The 17,955-nt window shown below is 37.5% G+C and overlaps 1 protein-coding gene across 12 annotated transcripts in view; it reads left to right on the forward strand.

Annotated features, from left to right (window-relative positions):
- Positions 1 to 17,955, forward strand: part of CFAP206 (cilia and flagella associated protein 206) — a 56,953-nt gene that overhangs the window by 15,057 nt on the left and 23,941 nt on the right. For all 12 annotated transcript variants that reach the window (XM_031012408.2, XM_055391157.1, XM_063707764.1 and 9 more), the window contains exons 8-11: positions 3,583 to 3,702; positions 5,695 to 5,893; positions 8,102 to 8,242; positions 11,952 to 12,145. In XM_031012408.2, the coding sequence (XP_030868268.2) occupies positions 3,583 to 3,702; positions 5,695 to 5,893; positions 8,102 to 8,242; positions 11,952 to 12,145 (654 nt within the window). The remainder of the gene's footprint in view (positions 1 to 3,582; positions 3,703 to 5,694; positions 5,894 to 8,101; positions 8,243 to 11,951; positions 12,146 to 17,955) is intronic.

The raw sequence follows: 17,955 nt of genomic DNA on the forward strand, positions 1-17,955 counted from the left end.
GCTCTTTCACCCAGGCTGGAGTGTGGTGGTGCAATCTCGGTTTACCTCTGTCTCCGGGGTTCAAGCGATTCTTCTACCTCAGCCTTCTTGGTAGCTGGGACTACAGACACGCGCCACCACGCCTGGCTAATTTTTTTGTATTTTTAGTAGAGACGGGGTTTCACCATCTTGGCCAGCCTGGTCTCGAACTCCTGGCCTCAAGTGATCCACCTGCCTCAGCCTCCCAAAGTGCTGGGATTTTACAGGCGTGAGCCACTGCGCCCAGCCTTAGAATATTTTTTTATTTTTCTTTTTTATTTTTCTTTTTTTTTTTTTTGAGACGGAGTCTCACTCTGTCGCCCAGGCTGGGGTGCAGTGGCGCGATCTCCGCTCACTGCAAGCTCCGCCTCCCAGGTTCACGCCATTCTCCTGCCTCAGCCTCTCGAGTAGCTGGGACTACAGGCGCCCGCCACCACGCCCGGCTAATTTTTTGTACTTTTAGTAGAGACGGGGTTTCACCGTGTTAGCCAGGAAGGTCTCTTATCTCTTGACCTCGTGATCCACCCGCCTCCGCCTCCCAAAGTGCTGGGATTACAGGCGTGAGCCACCGCGCCCGGCCCAGCCTCAGGATATTTTTAATTGTAGGTTTTAATAAGTATTGCATGTCAAATGCAACTTTTATTTTGGAGAACGTATGCAAATGTATTCCTGTTTCTTGTTGCTGTTGCATAAATCTTAAAAGACTTTAAAGACTGCATTTTCGTATTGATTCCTAAAACAAAACTTAACAAGCAAGGGGGAAAAAACTCTATGAGGGTAGACAAGAGACCTATTTGATATAATAGATAATAGTGTATGGAAGAATAAAGCAGGAGGAGGAGTAAAGCTTAAACAGCAGTGTGGGTAAAATTAAAACAGGATACACGTTACATTTATGAATAAAAATTTGTTAGTTGTAATACAATGATAATAGTTGATAGTACTCATGAAGTAATTATTTTTGTCATTTAAAAGAGTCTAGAAAGCATATAATTAGGCTACATACAGATGTCTGAGAATTCAGATGCACCTTTTTCTCTTCAAATAGATGTCATTCTTTTATGCTATACTGATAAACCCACACCACAACCATTTCTGGTGACATCTTGGGCAACACAGTATAATGGTTAAGAGCTGGGCTGTGGGCTCAGATGGTTTGGGATCCACCAAGATTGCTACCCCTTATTAGCTGCATATACTTAGACAATTTACTTACCTTACTATTCTTTGATTTTCTCATTTGTACTTATCCCTTTTTGTATTTGTAAGTATTTAATGTGGTGCTTAGCACATAGTAAGAATAAATAGAATTATTTCTTTTTTTTAAAATTTTTTTGAGACGGAGTCTCGCTCTGTTGCCCAAGCTGGAGTGCAGTGGCTCCATCTTGGCTCACTGCAACCTCCGCCTCCCGAGTTCAAGTGATTCTCCTGCCTCAGCCTCCCGAGTAGCTGGGACTACAGGCAGGTGCCACCACGCCCAGCTAATTTTTTTATTTTTAGTGGAGATGGGGTTTCACCGTGTTAGCCAGGATGGTCTCGATCTCCTGACCTCATGATCCGCCTACCTCAGCCTCCCAAAGTGCTGGGATTACAGGCGTGAGCCACCGTGCCTGGCCAAATATAATTATTTCAAATTCAGTGTTTAGCAACTTATTTTCAGACCATGATTGTTGTATCAAATATGTTGTTTTTCTTTCAATGCTGTGACTTTTAAGATTTTCTGCATTCTTCAATGTGACTTTTTTCTGTTTAATTTTTCATACTTTATTCCTTGTATCAATAGATTAAGAAAGTAAAAGTTTCCCAAGTGTTGATTTATAATGTTTGTGTCACACAAAAAGTTCAATTTCACAAAGAGTAACATTCAGTGATCTATTTAAATGTAATTTTAATCCTTATTTTAAGGTAAGGCTTTACAATAAGCTAAATACACACAAACCTGTATATCCTGAACTGCAAAAGCAGTTTCCATAGCCATATATGTTTTAATCAAGTACACATTTCCACAATGAACAAGTACTTAGAAATATGTTAATAGAATACTATCCCAAATGCTTATCCTGTCATCAACTTTTAAAACTGTTCTTGCTACTGAAAGCATTTATTCTGAGAAGATTTAATCTGATATGGGAAAATGAATTCTCCTAAAACTTAACAGATAGTATTTTATAAGCCTCAGAAGGTTTTAAATCAAAAATGCCTTCCAACAAGCATTCACGTGAAACTTTTAGTTTCTTGAAAAATAATCACTCTTGTTATATGAAGAAAAGAATATTAAGACAAATTTTCTTTTAAGACAGATAAAAATTCTTACAAAGAACCGTATTTTTCTATATCATCTCCTTAGAAGGATCACAAACCTGTTCACTACCTTTAATAACCTTTCAGTTTACTGTTGTCCAAAAACTTTAGGATACATGAAACATGTCTTAGTTATCATAAAGTCAAATATATCTTTTAGATCTTGCATAATAAATAGCTACAGTATAGCTTATAATGGCACAAATATAGCTAACATATAAATACTACTTCATCCTTTAGATAGTCAAAAGTCAGAAAGAAATAAATGGTTTACAAGGTACTTTAACTTATTATGTGTGATCATTGAAACCCAAGAAGTATTTCAAGTATGCTTATTATGTAAAGACAGGCGATTAAAGGCTCAAAGATCACCGTAAAATTGAAGGCATGAAAATAAAAACTGAAAACTTTGTGTTTCTCCATCTTTCAGTTACATGGCTTGATATCTATCAGGACCTTACTATAGAAAATATACAGTTAATATATGTACTTCCCCCAGACGATAATGAAGTTTCAGAAAGTACAAAAGGTGTCAAGATCCATAGTTTACTTCGTCAAATGGTTTTCCAGTTCATTTCAGTTCTGCATTCATAGTAATCAAGTCTTTAACCCTAGCAAACTTCCTTAGGTCCCTTCAAATCAAGAAAACAATATTGTAAACTTATACTCAACCTCGTCTTCCAATTCACATTGCCTTGTGAGTCATTTCAATGATGAACTCTATGACAGGGTCTTCAAGAATATCCCCTGCTCAGTACAAGGATTCTGGCATCCCCTAAACCATATGGCATACATCACAGGTGAGATCTCACTAGCTTGCCAACCTGCAGTGCCCTGCTGGCTCACTCCTAACAGGTTTTTCTCAATGTGATTTTATTAAATCTTGTTATCGACATAATTTTCAGAGGAACCCCTAATTAATTTTATCATTGAGGAATAGGAAAATAACAGCTATACAAAAACGGATTCTTGAGGATCCACTTCTCAAGAATGCAATTATATTTAAATCTAAGAATACCTGTATACATTTAAGAAAAATTATATCTATTGTATTTCAAAAGATTCATCCATCTCACAAATATCTTGGGAGCCCCATACATATGCTGGTACTGTTCTAGGTGTTGAGGATCTTGCGGAGAACAGACTTCCTGCTGTCATTGAGCCTACTTTCGGAGGATGTGGGGAGCAGGTATGGTCTGAAACACATAGGATTTTTATAGTAGAATTATAAAAATATTAATGCAAATTATGTTGTTTTCGCAGTCAGATATAATTACTGGTGCTCAAGAAGTGGAAATGATGACAAAACAGTTAGGAGCCCATCTGGAACAACTAAAAATGACCATAAAATCAAAGATAGCGGTCCCAACATCACAAGTCTTTGTAAGTATTTGTCATAAACTTTGACCTTAAGGTGAATTTCCTTTTGAGCCCTATAATATTGGATCGCAAGTCATTATAATTATATTGAATTTCTAAAAATATAATGTTTTGTATAAATTGATCCTGTTCTTTATGGTTGCTTTGCCGTAATAGTGTGCTATAAGTTGGATGAGAGAATTCCCCCACATAAGCAACTGCTACTAAAGGAACTGCAACTGTATAGTATGATAACCATATCAGTATTGGCTGTGACAACAGAAATAATCATTGTACTGTGGTTGAAAATGTATTCATAGTAGCTGGTCAGAAATTGCCTCCAGTACAGAGATGATGTAACTTGTGACCTTTCTGAAAAGACAGATAATAATCACTTTGTTTACCAGGCCTGCACTTACATTGAGTTTCTGATTATCTGCACCATTTTATGGACAAACCTGGCAAACCTTATCTGGATAAGGAGGTATAAAATGTGCAGTATTATTTTTATTTATTTATTTATTTATTTATTTATTTATTTATTTATTTATTTCAAGACGGAGTCTCGCTTTGTCGCCCAGGCTGGAGTGCAGTGGTGCAATCTCGGCTCACTGCAAGCTCCGCCTCCTGGGTTCACGCCATTCTCCTAGCTCAGCCTCCCGAGTAGCTGGGACTACAGGCGCCCGCCACCATGCCCAGCTAATTTTTTTTTGCATTTTTAGTAGGGACAGGATTTCACTGTGTTAGCCAGGATGATCTTGATCTCCTGACCTCGTGATCTGCCCGCCTCGGCCTCCCAAAGTTCTGGGATTACAGGCATGAGCCACTGCGCCCAGCCTATATGAAGTATTATTATAGAGGATATAAGGTTGTAGTAACTTTCTGCAGTCATCCCCAGTATTTGGTTTAAAAACCAAGAAACAAAAGGCTAAATTGTTTAACTTAGATATGGGGCGTTATTGATTTTTTCATTTGTTCTATAAGTCAGTGACCTTTAATAGGAATAAGAAACATATCTCACTGGCCTCAAATCTTTAACTTGCAGCTCACAAAACATGGCCCAAGATATATCTCTATACTTTCCAGGTTCTTTTGCAATGATTTGGCCAGAAAAAATCTAATTATAATGAGTCATATTTAGCTTTTTGTTTTTTACTTTCTTAATATTGTTATATTTTATTAGATGATCAGTCAGGAAAACAAACAAAAAATGGTCTTCAGTGACACTTTTGTGTTCATTCTCCTCTAAACACATCTTCAGCATCTGATTTTTGGTACTTATGAAGGTGTTTTTTTCTGTATAAGTAGGTGTTAACTTGGTGTCCTTGCAGGGTGCGTGGGGGAACTTTCTATTTTGCCACCTTGCTCCACCCTCCTTTTTTTTTTTTTTTTTTTTGAGAAGTAGTTTTGCTCTTGTTGCCCAGGCTGGAGTGCAATGGCCTGATCTCAACTCACTGCAACCTCCACCTCCCGGGTTCAAGCGATTCTCCTGCCTCAGCCTCCCGAGTAGCTGGGATTGTAGGTGCCCACCACCATGCCCGGCTAATTTTTGTATTTTTAGTAGAGACGGGGTTTCGCCATGTTGGCCAGGCTGGTCTTGAACTCCTGACCTCAGGTGATCCACCCACCTTGGCCTCCCAAAATGCTGGGATTACAGGTGTGAGCTACTGTGCCTGGCCCTATTTTTTTTTTTTCTTGAGACATTTTTCCCTTGGTTTTTTGAGGTGAAGAGTCCATAAATCTTTCTTAGGTGATCACATGTGTTTGGCTTTTTAAAGTAAACTAACTTTATAATAATCGTACTAAAATAAAATGCTTTGAAATAAAATGCAAGTTTATTTTCTCATAATTTATGAGTTAAATTTCTATCTAAAGTCTACTATCTAAGTTCGTAAGACTTTTGCTTAGGGAGAATTAACTTCTTTACAAATGACAATTGTATTTATCTTAAAGAGTACAGTGATTTATAATTTTATTACACAGTTGCATTTTGAATATTTTTTTTCTCTTCCTCAGCCTATCTTCATTGCACTTTCTACTCTGTGGACCAGCTTGCAAAACGAAACTATTGTGGTTGGTGTCCTCAGTAATTTATTCACTCACATTCAGCCATTCTTGGGTGCTCACGAACTATACTTTCCTGAGAGAGTGATGCAATGTCATCTTAATGGAGCGACTGTGAAAACTGATGTGTGTAGAATGAAAGAACACATGGGTAACGAAAATCATCCATTATTTCCTCTTCTTTTTAAAATTACCTCTAGAATAAAGTCACTCTTTTGTTCTAAAAATTTCATATCTTTCTGATAAAGCATTAAACATTTTTCTTGATTTTAAAGTACTAATGAGGGCCGGGTGTGGTGGCTCACGCCTGTAATCCCAGCACTTTGGGGGGCCGAGGCGGGTGGATCACCTGAGGCCAGGAGTTCGACATGGCAAAACTCCGTCTCTACTAAAAATACAAAAATTAGCCGGGCATGGTGGTGGGCGCCTGTAATCCCAGCTACTGGGGAGGCTAAGGCAGGAGAATCACTTGAACCTAGCGGGTCAGAGGTTGCAGTGAGCCAAGATTGTGCCATTGCACTCTAGCCTGGGTGACTGAGTGAGACTCCATCTCAAAAAAAAAAAAAAAAAAAAAAAAGCACTAATGTTCATGAGAGGAGATGTGGAAAACAGAAAAAATGTAAACTGAATAACTTACTGTCCAGCAATAACCATTCATAGTGTTATCGTTCATGTTTTGGTTAACAATCATTTTTTGTGCAGATGTGTTTCTATTGCAGTCCTAGTAATTTTATTATTGATTTGTTGGAGAAAAGAATATTAATCATTGCTATTTTGTTGCAAATAAAGCTCCATTTCTTTAGAATGTTATTTGTTATATATCTACCTCAGATTCAAGTTGGGAATTTACAAACCAATAAATGTTATCCCTGTAAAATTAATTGAGCTTATTTAGGTCCTTTAGAAGATGCATTGATTCTTACAGAAAAACAATCTTTATCAATAAACTTTTAACCATTTTAGACCCTTCTATCTTAGCTAAAGACACTTTAACATTTATGATGAATGCCAAAAAAGAGCTTGGGACTTGAGATGTTGATGTTGCATAAAAAGAGAGTTTTTTCAGAAAATGAAATTAATAATTTACTCTATGAATTTTCTTTTCAAATTCTATTTTTTAAAGATGAAAAATAAAAATATAGCAGTCATTTCCTAAACTATTAGAATACATAAAAACCGAAAACTAAATCAGAAACTAAAAAATATCCTTTCAGTTCAAGTTTTTTATTACTCATTTCATTTCATTAAAGCAGCATATGTAAGCAAATATTAAATGAAATTGAAAAGTTAAAGTATCTCCAACAGTGTATATTAAGCTAACCATATTGGCAAGACTGTTTACCTGCAACTTCTTAGATTTAGATGTGTCATTTTCTACCATAGTCAGAACTTTTTATTCACTAGAACACTATTAAATTACCGCTCCATTGAATTGGTCAAGCCAGTGTTGTTCTAAAAGAATTTCATTTACACCTGCCACATATTGTCATTGTTAGAGGCTTTCAGGCATATGAGGAAAAAAGAGAGAGGATTTATTTTCTCTAAATTATGCATTTACTTTTAGTGGTAGCCACAAGATCGTTTGTGGTGCCTGCTTTTTGGGTTTAGAACCAGGCACAGAAGTGTACGTGAGATTGTGAAAGCTAAGAAACTTCGGGAACAATGTTTTATAAATACGTGGTATTATTTGTGTGAAAATTTATTCAGTTTGCTTATCAAATGTAAATAGGTAAGCTAACCAACAGTAGGAAGAATTTTTAAAAATATAAAGAACAAAAATTACACACCTTGTTATCAAAATCAGGTAACATTTTCTTGACTTTCTGCTCAGAACCTCTGTTGTTTCAAGAAGCAATAGTCCTAGTTTATAAGCATCATATTAAACATATTTTGCCACCTAGCATATTATTAAGAACAACACTATATTGAATGAGGTCAATCTGTCTCTTTCTGGGTCACATAGCAGCCAGTCTATTCTGCTCAACTCCTTGGGTTATTTACTCTGCAGCAGCAGGAAGCACCACACACTTTCGGAAGTGTCCCAGTCACCTTTTCTCTCAGCAGCAGAGCATGCTTGTCAGAAATGGCCTCTCCTTTCTGTTCTTCATTCTGGAGCAAAATCCTACCTCCAAGTTTGCCCCAGAAACTTATGTGACGTTATATGTCACTGAGGTCATTTGTACTTCTTTGCTTGAATAGACTTCCTCATAAATCTGGTTTTGTGAATATCAAGTTTTTGCCCATCGGGAAAAGTACAAAGCAATAAAAAGGTAATGTTTAGAATGAGCTACTGCTGATTTATTTTGGAAATTTAACCTTCTCACTGAATTAAAGCTTTTCTTCTTCTCCTTCATTTTAGAAGATAGAGTAAATGTGGCAGATTTCAGAAAACTAGAATGGCTTTTCCCAGAAACAACAGCAAATTTTGATAAACTGTTAATTCAATATCGGGGATTTTGTGCTTACACGTTTGCTGCAACAGATGGTCTTCTCCTTCCAGGTATATCATTGGAAATGAGACTGCTCTCCTTTCCCCGATTTTTTCTTTATATGGAGTTCTGTCATTGTCACTTGAATATTCACTTTAAAAACTTTATGGAATCTAATGGTGAACTAACAAAGGATCTACAAAGATGATCCAGACAAAGTCTTCATTTTGGAGGTGCTCTGGTAGACTGACATAAGCAAGAAATTATAAGTGATTAGTAATGGAAAGTGTATATGTGTTATGAAATATGGATGCTGCAGTACCATTGAAAGGGGATGACTCATATGGCCAATGAAGAATTCTAGAAATGTTACACGACATTGGCTGCATGCAGTGGCTCACGCCTATAATCCCAGCACTTTGGGAGGTCAGGGCGGGTGGATCACTTGAGGTCAGGAGTTGGAGATCAGCCTGGCCAACATGTCGAAACCCTGTCTTTACTAAAAATACAAAAATTAGCCAGGCATGGTGGCACACGCCTGTAGTCCCAGCTACTTGGGAGGCTGAGGCAGGAGAATCACTTGAACCTGGGAGGCAGAGATTGCAGCGAGCTGAGATAACTCCACTGCACTTCAGCTGGGCAACAAAGTGAGACTTTGTCTCAAAAATAAAACAAAAGAAATGTTACACAACATTACTAAAAATATATCTTCCAAAGTAATTACTGAAAGCAACACTTATTTGACTGACATGTTTGTTAAAAAATATTCTTTGTTACTTTGCAGTTATATTTCACTGGCATAGATAGGATTTTTCTGTTAGACGCCTATAAGGAAATGGCTAATATCAAGTAAAATTTCTCTATGATGTATATATTATTAGAGCTTCTCTAAAATAAAGAATAAATCAGAGATAGAGATGAAAGAAATTATCATCCAAAAAGTGCTGTGTGAATTGTGAATAAGAAAAAGCCTGCCAGGGCTAGAATGAAAACAGTGTGACAAGATTGTGTCTTAATTTACTTTACACCATTAACCTTATTTTTCTTCTTTCTTCATTTTTTTTTATTTCTTTTGTTATGTTTCACAATTGGGTATTTTTTCATTAAAAATAACTATTGGGATTGTGGGTATACAGGCTAGAGAGAACACACAATTGGCTCATTTAAAAAATGTTATTACATTTTTGATAATGGGAATAACAAAATATTTACTGTGGGAAGTTGAAAGTAATATTCTGAGGCCCAGTGAGGGTCACTGATACTGGGGAGAAAACAATCAAGAGCCATGCAGAAGTAAAATGCAATGGAATGTAGATAGTTTCCTTTTCTTTCTCCTCCCTCCCTCTCTCCCTCCCCTCCTGCCTCCCCCTCTCCAGTCCTTCCTTCCTTCCCTGTTTCACACAAATAAGAAGGGAAAGGAGAAACACGGATGTGGGGTGATGGCAGAGGAAGCATGATGTGGTTGGAAAAGCTATGGGCTAGGGTTCAGAAGAGCCTGGTCTGTGTCCTTAGTGAACTAGGTAACCTTTATGAAATCTCACACCTTCTGTGGACCTCAGTTTCTCCTCAAGAAAATGAAAAGGATCAACCAGGAGGTCTGTATGGTCCCTTCCAGGGTCTCCCAACTCTGGGCCTAAGAAGAAAGAGGGTGAAGTAGAAAAGTAGAAGAGCTTTTGGGGCCGTGAGTTTCATATTCCTCTCTGGATAAGTGAATTCTGATGATTTCTGCTTACTACATTATTTCTACTTCATTATTTTCTGGGCAGCAGCAACCTGCATTACCTCAGATGAATTCTGTAGAACTTCCCTTCTTCCATTCAGGAGTGGAGACCACATGCCTTAAATCCCAGGGTAACACTGGCGCTTACCAGTCAGAATCCTTTTCCGATGACTTCATTGACTTCATTGCCTACCATGCTTTGCCTCGTTTGCTCCACTCCAGTGGCACTGGCTTTCTTGCTGTTGTTGAACAGTTGAAGCCCACTTTCACCTCAGAGCCTTTGCACTCTTGGAAAAACTCTGCCTCCCAGGTTGCTAATCGCCTTGCTGCCTCATTTTATTCAGCCTTCCCTAATCACTCAATTTAAAATATCAATTGCACACTTCTTCCTTTTACTATGTATTTAACCTGCTTTATTATTTTTTTCATGTAGCACATGTCACTCTGTGACCTATGATATATTTGTGATTTTTTGAGAGCAGGGAATTTGTTATCTTCTATAGCCTTAGCACCATGAACATGGTCAATAACTATTTGTTGGATAAATGAAAGAATAAATGAATAAGACAGTGTTACTCTAATACAACTTCCACAAACTATATGGATATTTAATTATCTGTAGTCTATGTAGTATCTTTTTACAGTGAAAAATATTTGCTAATATGCAAATTTGCGTTTTGGAAAAGATGTCCCATTTTTGTAGTTCTTACTGGGTTATTTTAAACATAGTCCTTGCAGTAGTTAGTTGAAGTAGCTTTGAAAAATCTACCAGATGAGTAAGTGGCTTTTCATAAAAGATTTTTAAAATTATTATATCTGAATAGTGGAAAGTATTTTTACATAAAATACAGTTTAAAATCATACTTTAACATAAAAATATAATTAGTATGGATTTCACATATCATTTAAAAAATGTATAAATTAAAATGATAATTATAACATTTTAGCAAAATAAAAGCATAAGTGATATGTTAAAAATGGAGTGGAAGGGGCTGGGCATGGTGGCTTATGCTTGTAATCCCAGCACTTTGGGAGGCCAAGGTGGGTGGATCACCTGAGGTCAGGAGTTCAAGACCAGCCTGACCAATTTGATGAAACCCCGTCTCTATTAAAAATACAAAAATTAGCTGGGTGTGGTGGTGCACACCTGTAATCCCAGCTACTCAGGAGTCTGAGACAGGAGAATTGCTTGAACCCAGGAGGCAGAGGTTGTAGTGAGCTGAGATCACACCACTGGACTCCAGCCTGGGTGACAGAGCAAGACTTTGTCTCAAAAAAAAAAAAAAAAAAAAAAAGGAGTGGAAGGGCCAGGAACAGTGGCTCATGCCTGTAATCCCAGCACTTTGGGAGGCCGAAGTGAGCAGATCGCTTGAGTCCAAGCGATTTATACATTTGGTCTGGAGTTCAAGACCAGCCTGGGTGATGTGGTGAAACCCCATCTCTACAAAAAAGGTTAGCTAGGTTGGGAGACACATGCCTGTAGTCCCAGCTACCTGGGAGGGTAAGGCAGGAGGATCTCTTGAGCCCGGGATGTTGATGCTGCAGTGAGCTGAGACTGCGCCACTGCACTCCAGCCAGGTTGATAAGACACAGTCTTATCAACTTATCTTTTGAGACACAGTCTCAAAAAAAAAAAAATGGAGTGGATGAGGAATGGCTCTATGGTATGTTACAAACACAGAGTAACAATATTTCTTTTTCTTTTTCTTTTTCTTTTTGAGACAGTCTTGCTCTGTCACTTAGGCTAGAGTGCAATGGCACGATCTCAGCTCACTGCAACCTCCGCGTCCCAGGTTCAAGCTATTCTCCTACCTCAGCCCCCTGAGTAGCTGGGATTACAGGTGCACACCACCACGCCCATCTAATTTTAGTATTTTTAGTAGAGACGGGGTTTCACCTTGTTGGTCAGGCTGATCTTGAACTCCTGACCTCAGGTGGTCTGCCTGCTTTGGCCTCCCAAAGTGCTGGAATTACAGGCGTGAGTCACCATGCCCGGCCAGAATAACAATATTTCATAAGTGATCAAGACATTTCATATCTAATTCTTTTTTTATTTTCAGGAAATCCAGCAATTGGAATTTTAAAATATAAAGAAAAATATTACACATTCAATAGTAAAGATGCTGCATATTCATTTGCAGAAAATCCTGAACATTATATTGATATAGTTAGAGAAAAGGCCAAAAAAAATACAGAGTTAATTCAGCTATTGGAACTTCATCAACAGTTTGAAACATTTATTCCATATTCTCAGGTAAGCAGGGTCAATATTTTATGAATTTATGACATTTAAAAATATAGTTAATTTAAAAGTTGTATTTTGTTGTAGAATGCTTCCCAAGTCCAGGCAGAGAGAGTCAGATGAGGGTCTTTACAGGTTGTCTGAAAGGGATTCACATCTGAAGATGAAAACTAATTAAATCAATAAAGAATAATGAAAACAGGATATGGAGTCAAATTGATGAATTAGGAAATGGGGAAAATCTGAATCAGAACAACTTCATTGACTTATAAATAATTGAAGCTGCAGTATATTTCTGTATCTGAAATTGGAGGAGCTCAACACAGATAACACAGATAGTAACTTATACTCAGAGCTGCAAAACAATTTAACAGGTTTAAATTGTAGTAGTCTGAAAGGCCACAGAATGGATCTCAAGGTAGGTTTCTTGTATGTCTGTGCCTATTGATTAATTCATTCATCTTATTTAGTAAGCCACTTATTGTGTGTCAGTAATTATTCTTGGCATAAGGGATTTCATGAAACAAAACAGATAAAAATCTCTACCGGTTTGGAACTCACATTTGAATGTTCTTCCTCTTTGTCTCTCATTTTCGTTGTTCATCTCTTTTTTTGTTCTTTTTAGAGGCAAGGTTTCACTCTGTCACCCAGGATGGAGAGCACTGGCATAATCATAGCTCACTGTACCTTCCAACTCCTGGGTTCAAGGGATCGTCTTGCCTCAGTCTCCCAAGTAGCTGGGACTACAGGCAGGTGCCACCATGCCTGGCTAATTTTTTAAAAAAACTTTTTTGTAGAGATGGGGTCTCGCCATGTTGCCCAGGCTGGTCTCAAACTTGTGGCTTCAAGTTATCCTCCCGCCTTGGCATCCCAAAGTGTTGGGATTATAGGCATGAGCCACCATGCCCAGCCTGTTGTTCATCTCTTAAGTGGTCTTTCTTTCTCTCCTCTCTCTTGTTGAATTCCTCTCTTTTAAACTCACTAAAATGAAAACATTTTGAAATACATGGTTTAAAAGTCTGTTGTTTCCTTTTTTTTTTTTTTTTTTCTTTACCAAGTCTTGCTCTGTTGCCCAGGCTGGAGTGCAGTGGTGTGATCTCAGCTCACTGCAACTTCCACCTCCCAGGTTCAAGCAATTCTCCTGTCTCAACTTTCTGAGTAGCTGGAACTATAGGCAGACGCCATCACGCCTGGCTAATTTTTGTATTTTTAGTAGAGATACGGTTTCACCATGTTGGCAAGGCTGGTCTCAAACTCCTGACCTCAGGTGATCCACCCACCTTGGCCTCCCAAAGTGCTGGGATTACAGGCGTGAGCCACCACGCCCAGACTTGTTTGCTATTTTTATCAACATTTTAACTCTAAAGCAGGTGGGCTTTGTGCCATTGACCTGGCCAGCAGAGATCCAAGCAGTAATTAGTGAGAGGAGTGTTGGGCTGGTGACAGAGGAGCACAGAGGATGGTCTGAACACACAGGCAGGAAGACCAGAAACAAGCTAAGGACTAAGTCATCTGAGGAGGGTGGGGGGGAAGTATGGTAGTCAGGACCATGGACAGCTCAGTTGGTGCTGCTATTCTGACATCGTGATGTGCTGTGTTCTGACATTGTGTTATTCTGACATCGTGATGCCATCGTTGATGTAGCACTCCAGCTCCCCTTTCCAATGAAGCTATTCTGCAGAGTCCTAGGTTCCTACTGTTGTGATGAGAGATTGGTCTCGTCTACAGTGCCTTTCTGTATGTGAGCCAAATGGTAGGCCTACAATTTTTGTTTCCACTAACAAGTTACTCTGAAAATGTACCAATTTAACTTTATTATAAGGCTTGTCAGTTACCCGTAATCCTGCGAGGACGTGTTAATACCTCAGTTTGTAATATTTGCCAATTTGATGAATTTAAAATGGTACTTATTATTGTTTGTTTGTTTTTTTCTGAGACGGAGTCTTGCTCTGTTGCCCAGGCTGGAGTGCAGTGGCGCGATATCAGCTCACTGCAACCTCCACCTCCCGGGTTCAAGCAATTCTCTGCCTCAGCCTTCTGAGTAGCTGGGAGTACAGGCGTCCGCCAACATGCCTGGCTAATTTTTGTATTTTTAGTAGAGACGGGGTTTCACCATCTTGGTCCAGCTGGTCTTGAACTCCTGACCTTGTGATCCACCTGCCTCAGCCTCCCAAAGTGCTGGGATTACAGGTGTGAGCCACTGCACCGGGCCCTTATTACTGCTTTATTGTGCATTTTTCTGATAGTGATGTTTAGCATTTCTTCTTATTTATCTGTTCAGGTTTCCCCTTCTGTACTTTGCGTATTTATAACTTTTGCCAGTTTTTTTTCCATTTGCTGTTTCTGTTTTTAAGTTGTTGATTGGCAGTTCCTTGTCTATTCTAAATATTAATCCTTTATAAGTTATAAAAGTTGCAAATGTCTTTTCCCAGCCTGACACCTCTGTTAACTTTGTAAGTTGAATCCTTCATTGAAGACACATCTTTAATTTTAATGTAGTCATATCTATTAATTTTTTCCTTTACAGATTGTGCCTTTTTGAAATCTTATTTTAGAAATTCTCCTCTGTCCTGAGATTATTCTTTTACATTTTATTTTTATTTTATTTTTATTTTTTTGAGACAGAGGCTCACTCTGTAGCCCAGGCTGGAGTGCAGTGACATGAACATGGCTCACTACAGTGTTAACCTCCTGGGTTCAAGCAATCCTCTTGCCTTGAGCTTTTGTGTAGCTGAGACCACACAGGCATGCACCAACCATGCCTGGCTAATTTTTTTTTTTTTTTTTTTTTTTTTTTTTTTTTTTTTTTAGTTTTAGTTTTTCTAGAGACGGTGCCTCACTTTGTTGCTCAGGCTGGTCTTGAACTCCTAGGCTCAAGCAATCCTCTTGCCTCAACCTCCCAAAGTGCTGGGATTAAATGTGCGAGCCACCACATCCAGCCCATTTTCTTCTTTTTAAATTGTCAATCTATATAACAGATACTCTCTAAAAGGAAATGATATTTGTTCAGGACCAGGCAGTGCAATGGGAATACACTTGCTGTAGTAAACCATGTGTGTATTAAGAGAGGTAAAGAAAGACAAAGTCTGTTAAGGGAAAAAATTAGGAGGATTACATAATTGTTTAAGATAATTATCCTGACCGGGCATGGTGGCTCATGCCTGTAATCCCAGCACTTTGGGAGGCTGAGGCGAGTGGATCACAAGGTCAGGAGTTCGAGACCATCCTGGCCAACACGGTGAAAACCTGTCTCTACTAAAAACACAAAAATTAGCTGGGTGTCTTGGCGCGTGCCTGTATTCCCAGCTACTCGGGAGGCTGAGGCAGGAGAATCGCTTGAACCAGGGAGTCAGAGGTTGCAGTGAGCTAAAATCGCACCACTCCACTCCAGCCTGGCAACAGAGCGAGACTCTTGTCTCAAAAAAAAAAAAAAAAAAAAAAAAAAAGATCATTATTCTTGGCTTAGTTGGACAGGCAGTTGCTGGGCAGATGTCATCACAGAAATATTTTTTCCGTGTAAAGTTGTGGTGGCCTTTGTGCAGGATTGTGTTTTTTGGAGAGTCTTTTGTGATAATTTTTATTGGGGATTTGCCACGAGAGCCCTTCCTTCATGGCCGATTTGCCACAAGAGCCCTTCCTTCATGGCCGTCCCTGGCTCTATTTGTCAGAGTTTTTAACACAAGTGACAACATTTGTATTCTGACAACTTTCACACAATTTATTTTTTACATTGAGATCTTTAGTCTATTTGGAGATAATAAAGGATTCTAATTTTATTTTTCTTCATGTAGTAAGCCAGTTTTCCTAACACGATTTACTAAATAATGTAAATGTATTTCCCACAAAATACTGTGCACCTCTATTGTATTAACAACTTTCATATGAAATAGGTTTGTTTCTAGGCCTTCTATTCTGTTGCATTGGTCTATTTATCATCTCTATCCTAATACCACACTGCTTTAATTACTATTGCTTTGAAATGTATTTTATTATCTGATAAGGAAGCTCTCTTCTTTGCCTTTTAGTTTTCAAAATTTTCCATGTAAGTTTCTTAATGAATTTGCTAAGTTTCCCCAAAAAATCTTACTGGAATTTTAACTAGAATTGCATTAAACTAATGAAATAATTTGTGGGGGAATTTACATATTTATTATATTGGATTGTCCCATCAATAAAAATACCATTTGCATAGTGTTTTTTCCTATGGTAGTTTCATTAATTATGCCTTCATAAAACTTGATGGATTTAGTTATATTTTATTCTCTACCTATTTCTAAAATAGTAGTTGAGTTTTTGCCATTCATGTATGTATTCCTAAATAATATATTTCTGTGAAATGACCTCATTTTGCCCAATTTTCTGTTAGTTGATTTCTGTTTATCTTAGTGATTTGCAGGAAGTGTTTTTTCAAAATTATATTTTGGGTATGAATTCTTTGTTAAATATATGTTTTGAAGATATGTTTTCTTAGTTTGTAGCTTATGTTTTCATTCTTTTTGTGGTGTCTCTTGATGAACAAGTCTTTCATTTTAATGTGTAATTTGTCATTATTTTTTCTTCATATCTTGTTTAAGAAGTTCTTACGTATTCTGAGATCACAAAAATATTCTTACCTTTTTTTAAAAGAAATATGTTTTGTCTATTATGTAGAGCCTTTAGTCCACTTGGATTTTATTTTTGTTTGTGGTGGGAGGTAAAGATCCAATTTTATTTTTTTCCCATTTGTAGTGAAATTGTCGTAGACCATTTGTTTAGTAGTCTCTCCTTTCCTCACTGATCTACAGTGTCTTATCAATAACCACAGGCTTATTTTTGCACTCTCTATTATGTTCAGTTATTCAATTTAAAAAAATTCCTATACTGATGTCTTCAATAGCTTTATAAGTCTTGATATCTGGTAGAGTAAGTTTTCACATTCTTTCTTCTCCGAAAAGTCTTGTCTGTACTAGACTCTTTACTTTTATAAATTTGAGAAGTACATAATGAAGTTCCATTAAAAACCCTTGAAGGAATACTGATTGAAATTGCCTTGTATATGTAGGTTAGTATGAGAAGAATAGACATTTTTACAACATTGAGTCTCCCTATCCAAAGCATCAATGTAGTTTTATAATATTTCCTATCAAAGAATTGCACATTTTTTGGTTAGATTTATTTGTAGGGACTTTATATTTTTTGTTGCTATTTTAAATGCTGTTGATGCTTAGGATTGAATTTTAGTTCATTATTGCTTATGTTATGGAAATGCAGTTTAATTTCTGCATATTGATTTTATATTCAGCAACCTTAATAAACTCCCTTACTAATTCTAATAATTGATATTTGAGAGTCTATTGATATTTAGAGTCTGTTAGGTTTTTTTTCTTAATGTGGGCCATCACAATATATGCAAATAATAATTCCTTCCCCTAGACTTTGTATTTTTTTAACGCTATATTGCTTTATTACAGGAGGTGAGTGTTGTTGTGGGGAGCGGGGGCATCATGGTGAAGAAATAAATCAGAGGACTGCAAATGCAGGGAGCAATAATGTTAAAATCGTAATATGCAAAATGAACAATTGCAATCATTTTCTTAAGACTCAACTCATAGATGGAAAATTTTAATTGCTAATGCAGAAAGCATCTGTATGAAGTAGAAACTGGTTTTGATAACATAAGTAGAGAATATCTAGAAAATGGAGATAAATTAGATGTAAAATTCTGGCAGTAATGAAATGTCCCCAGTGGTAAGGCTGAGGCCAGCATCTAATGAGGATGAAAGTTCTGTAGGGAATTTTGGGTGGTACTTGGAGAAATATTACACTATGCGTAAACCAAGCTG

Source organism: Gorilla gorilla, chromosome 5 (genome assembly GCF_029281585.2).
Source record: "Gorilla gorilla gorilla isolate KB3781 chromosome 5, NHGRI_mGorGor1-v2.1_pri, whole genome shotgun sequence".
Classification (NCBI taxonomy): Eukaryota; Metazoa; Chordata; class Mammalia; order Primates; family Hominidae; genus Gorilla; species Gorilla gorilla.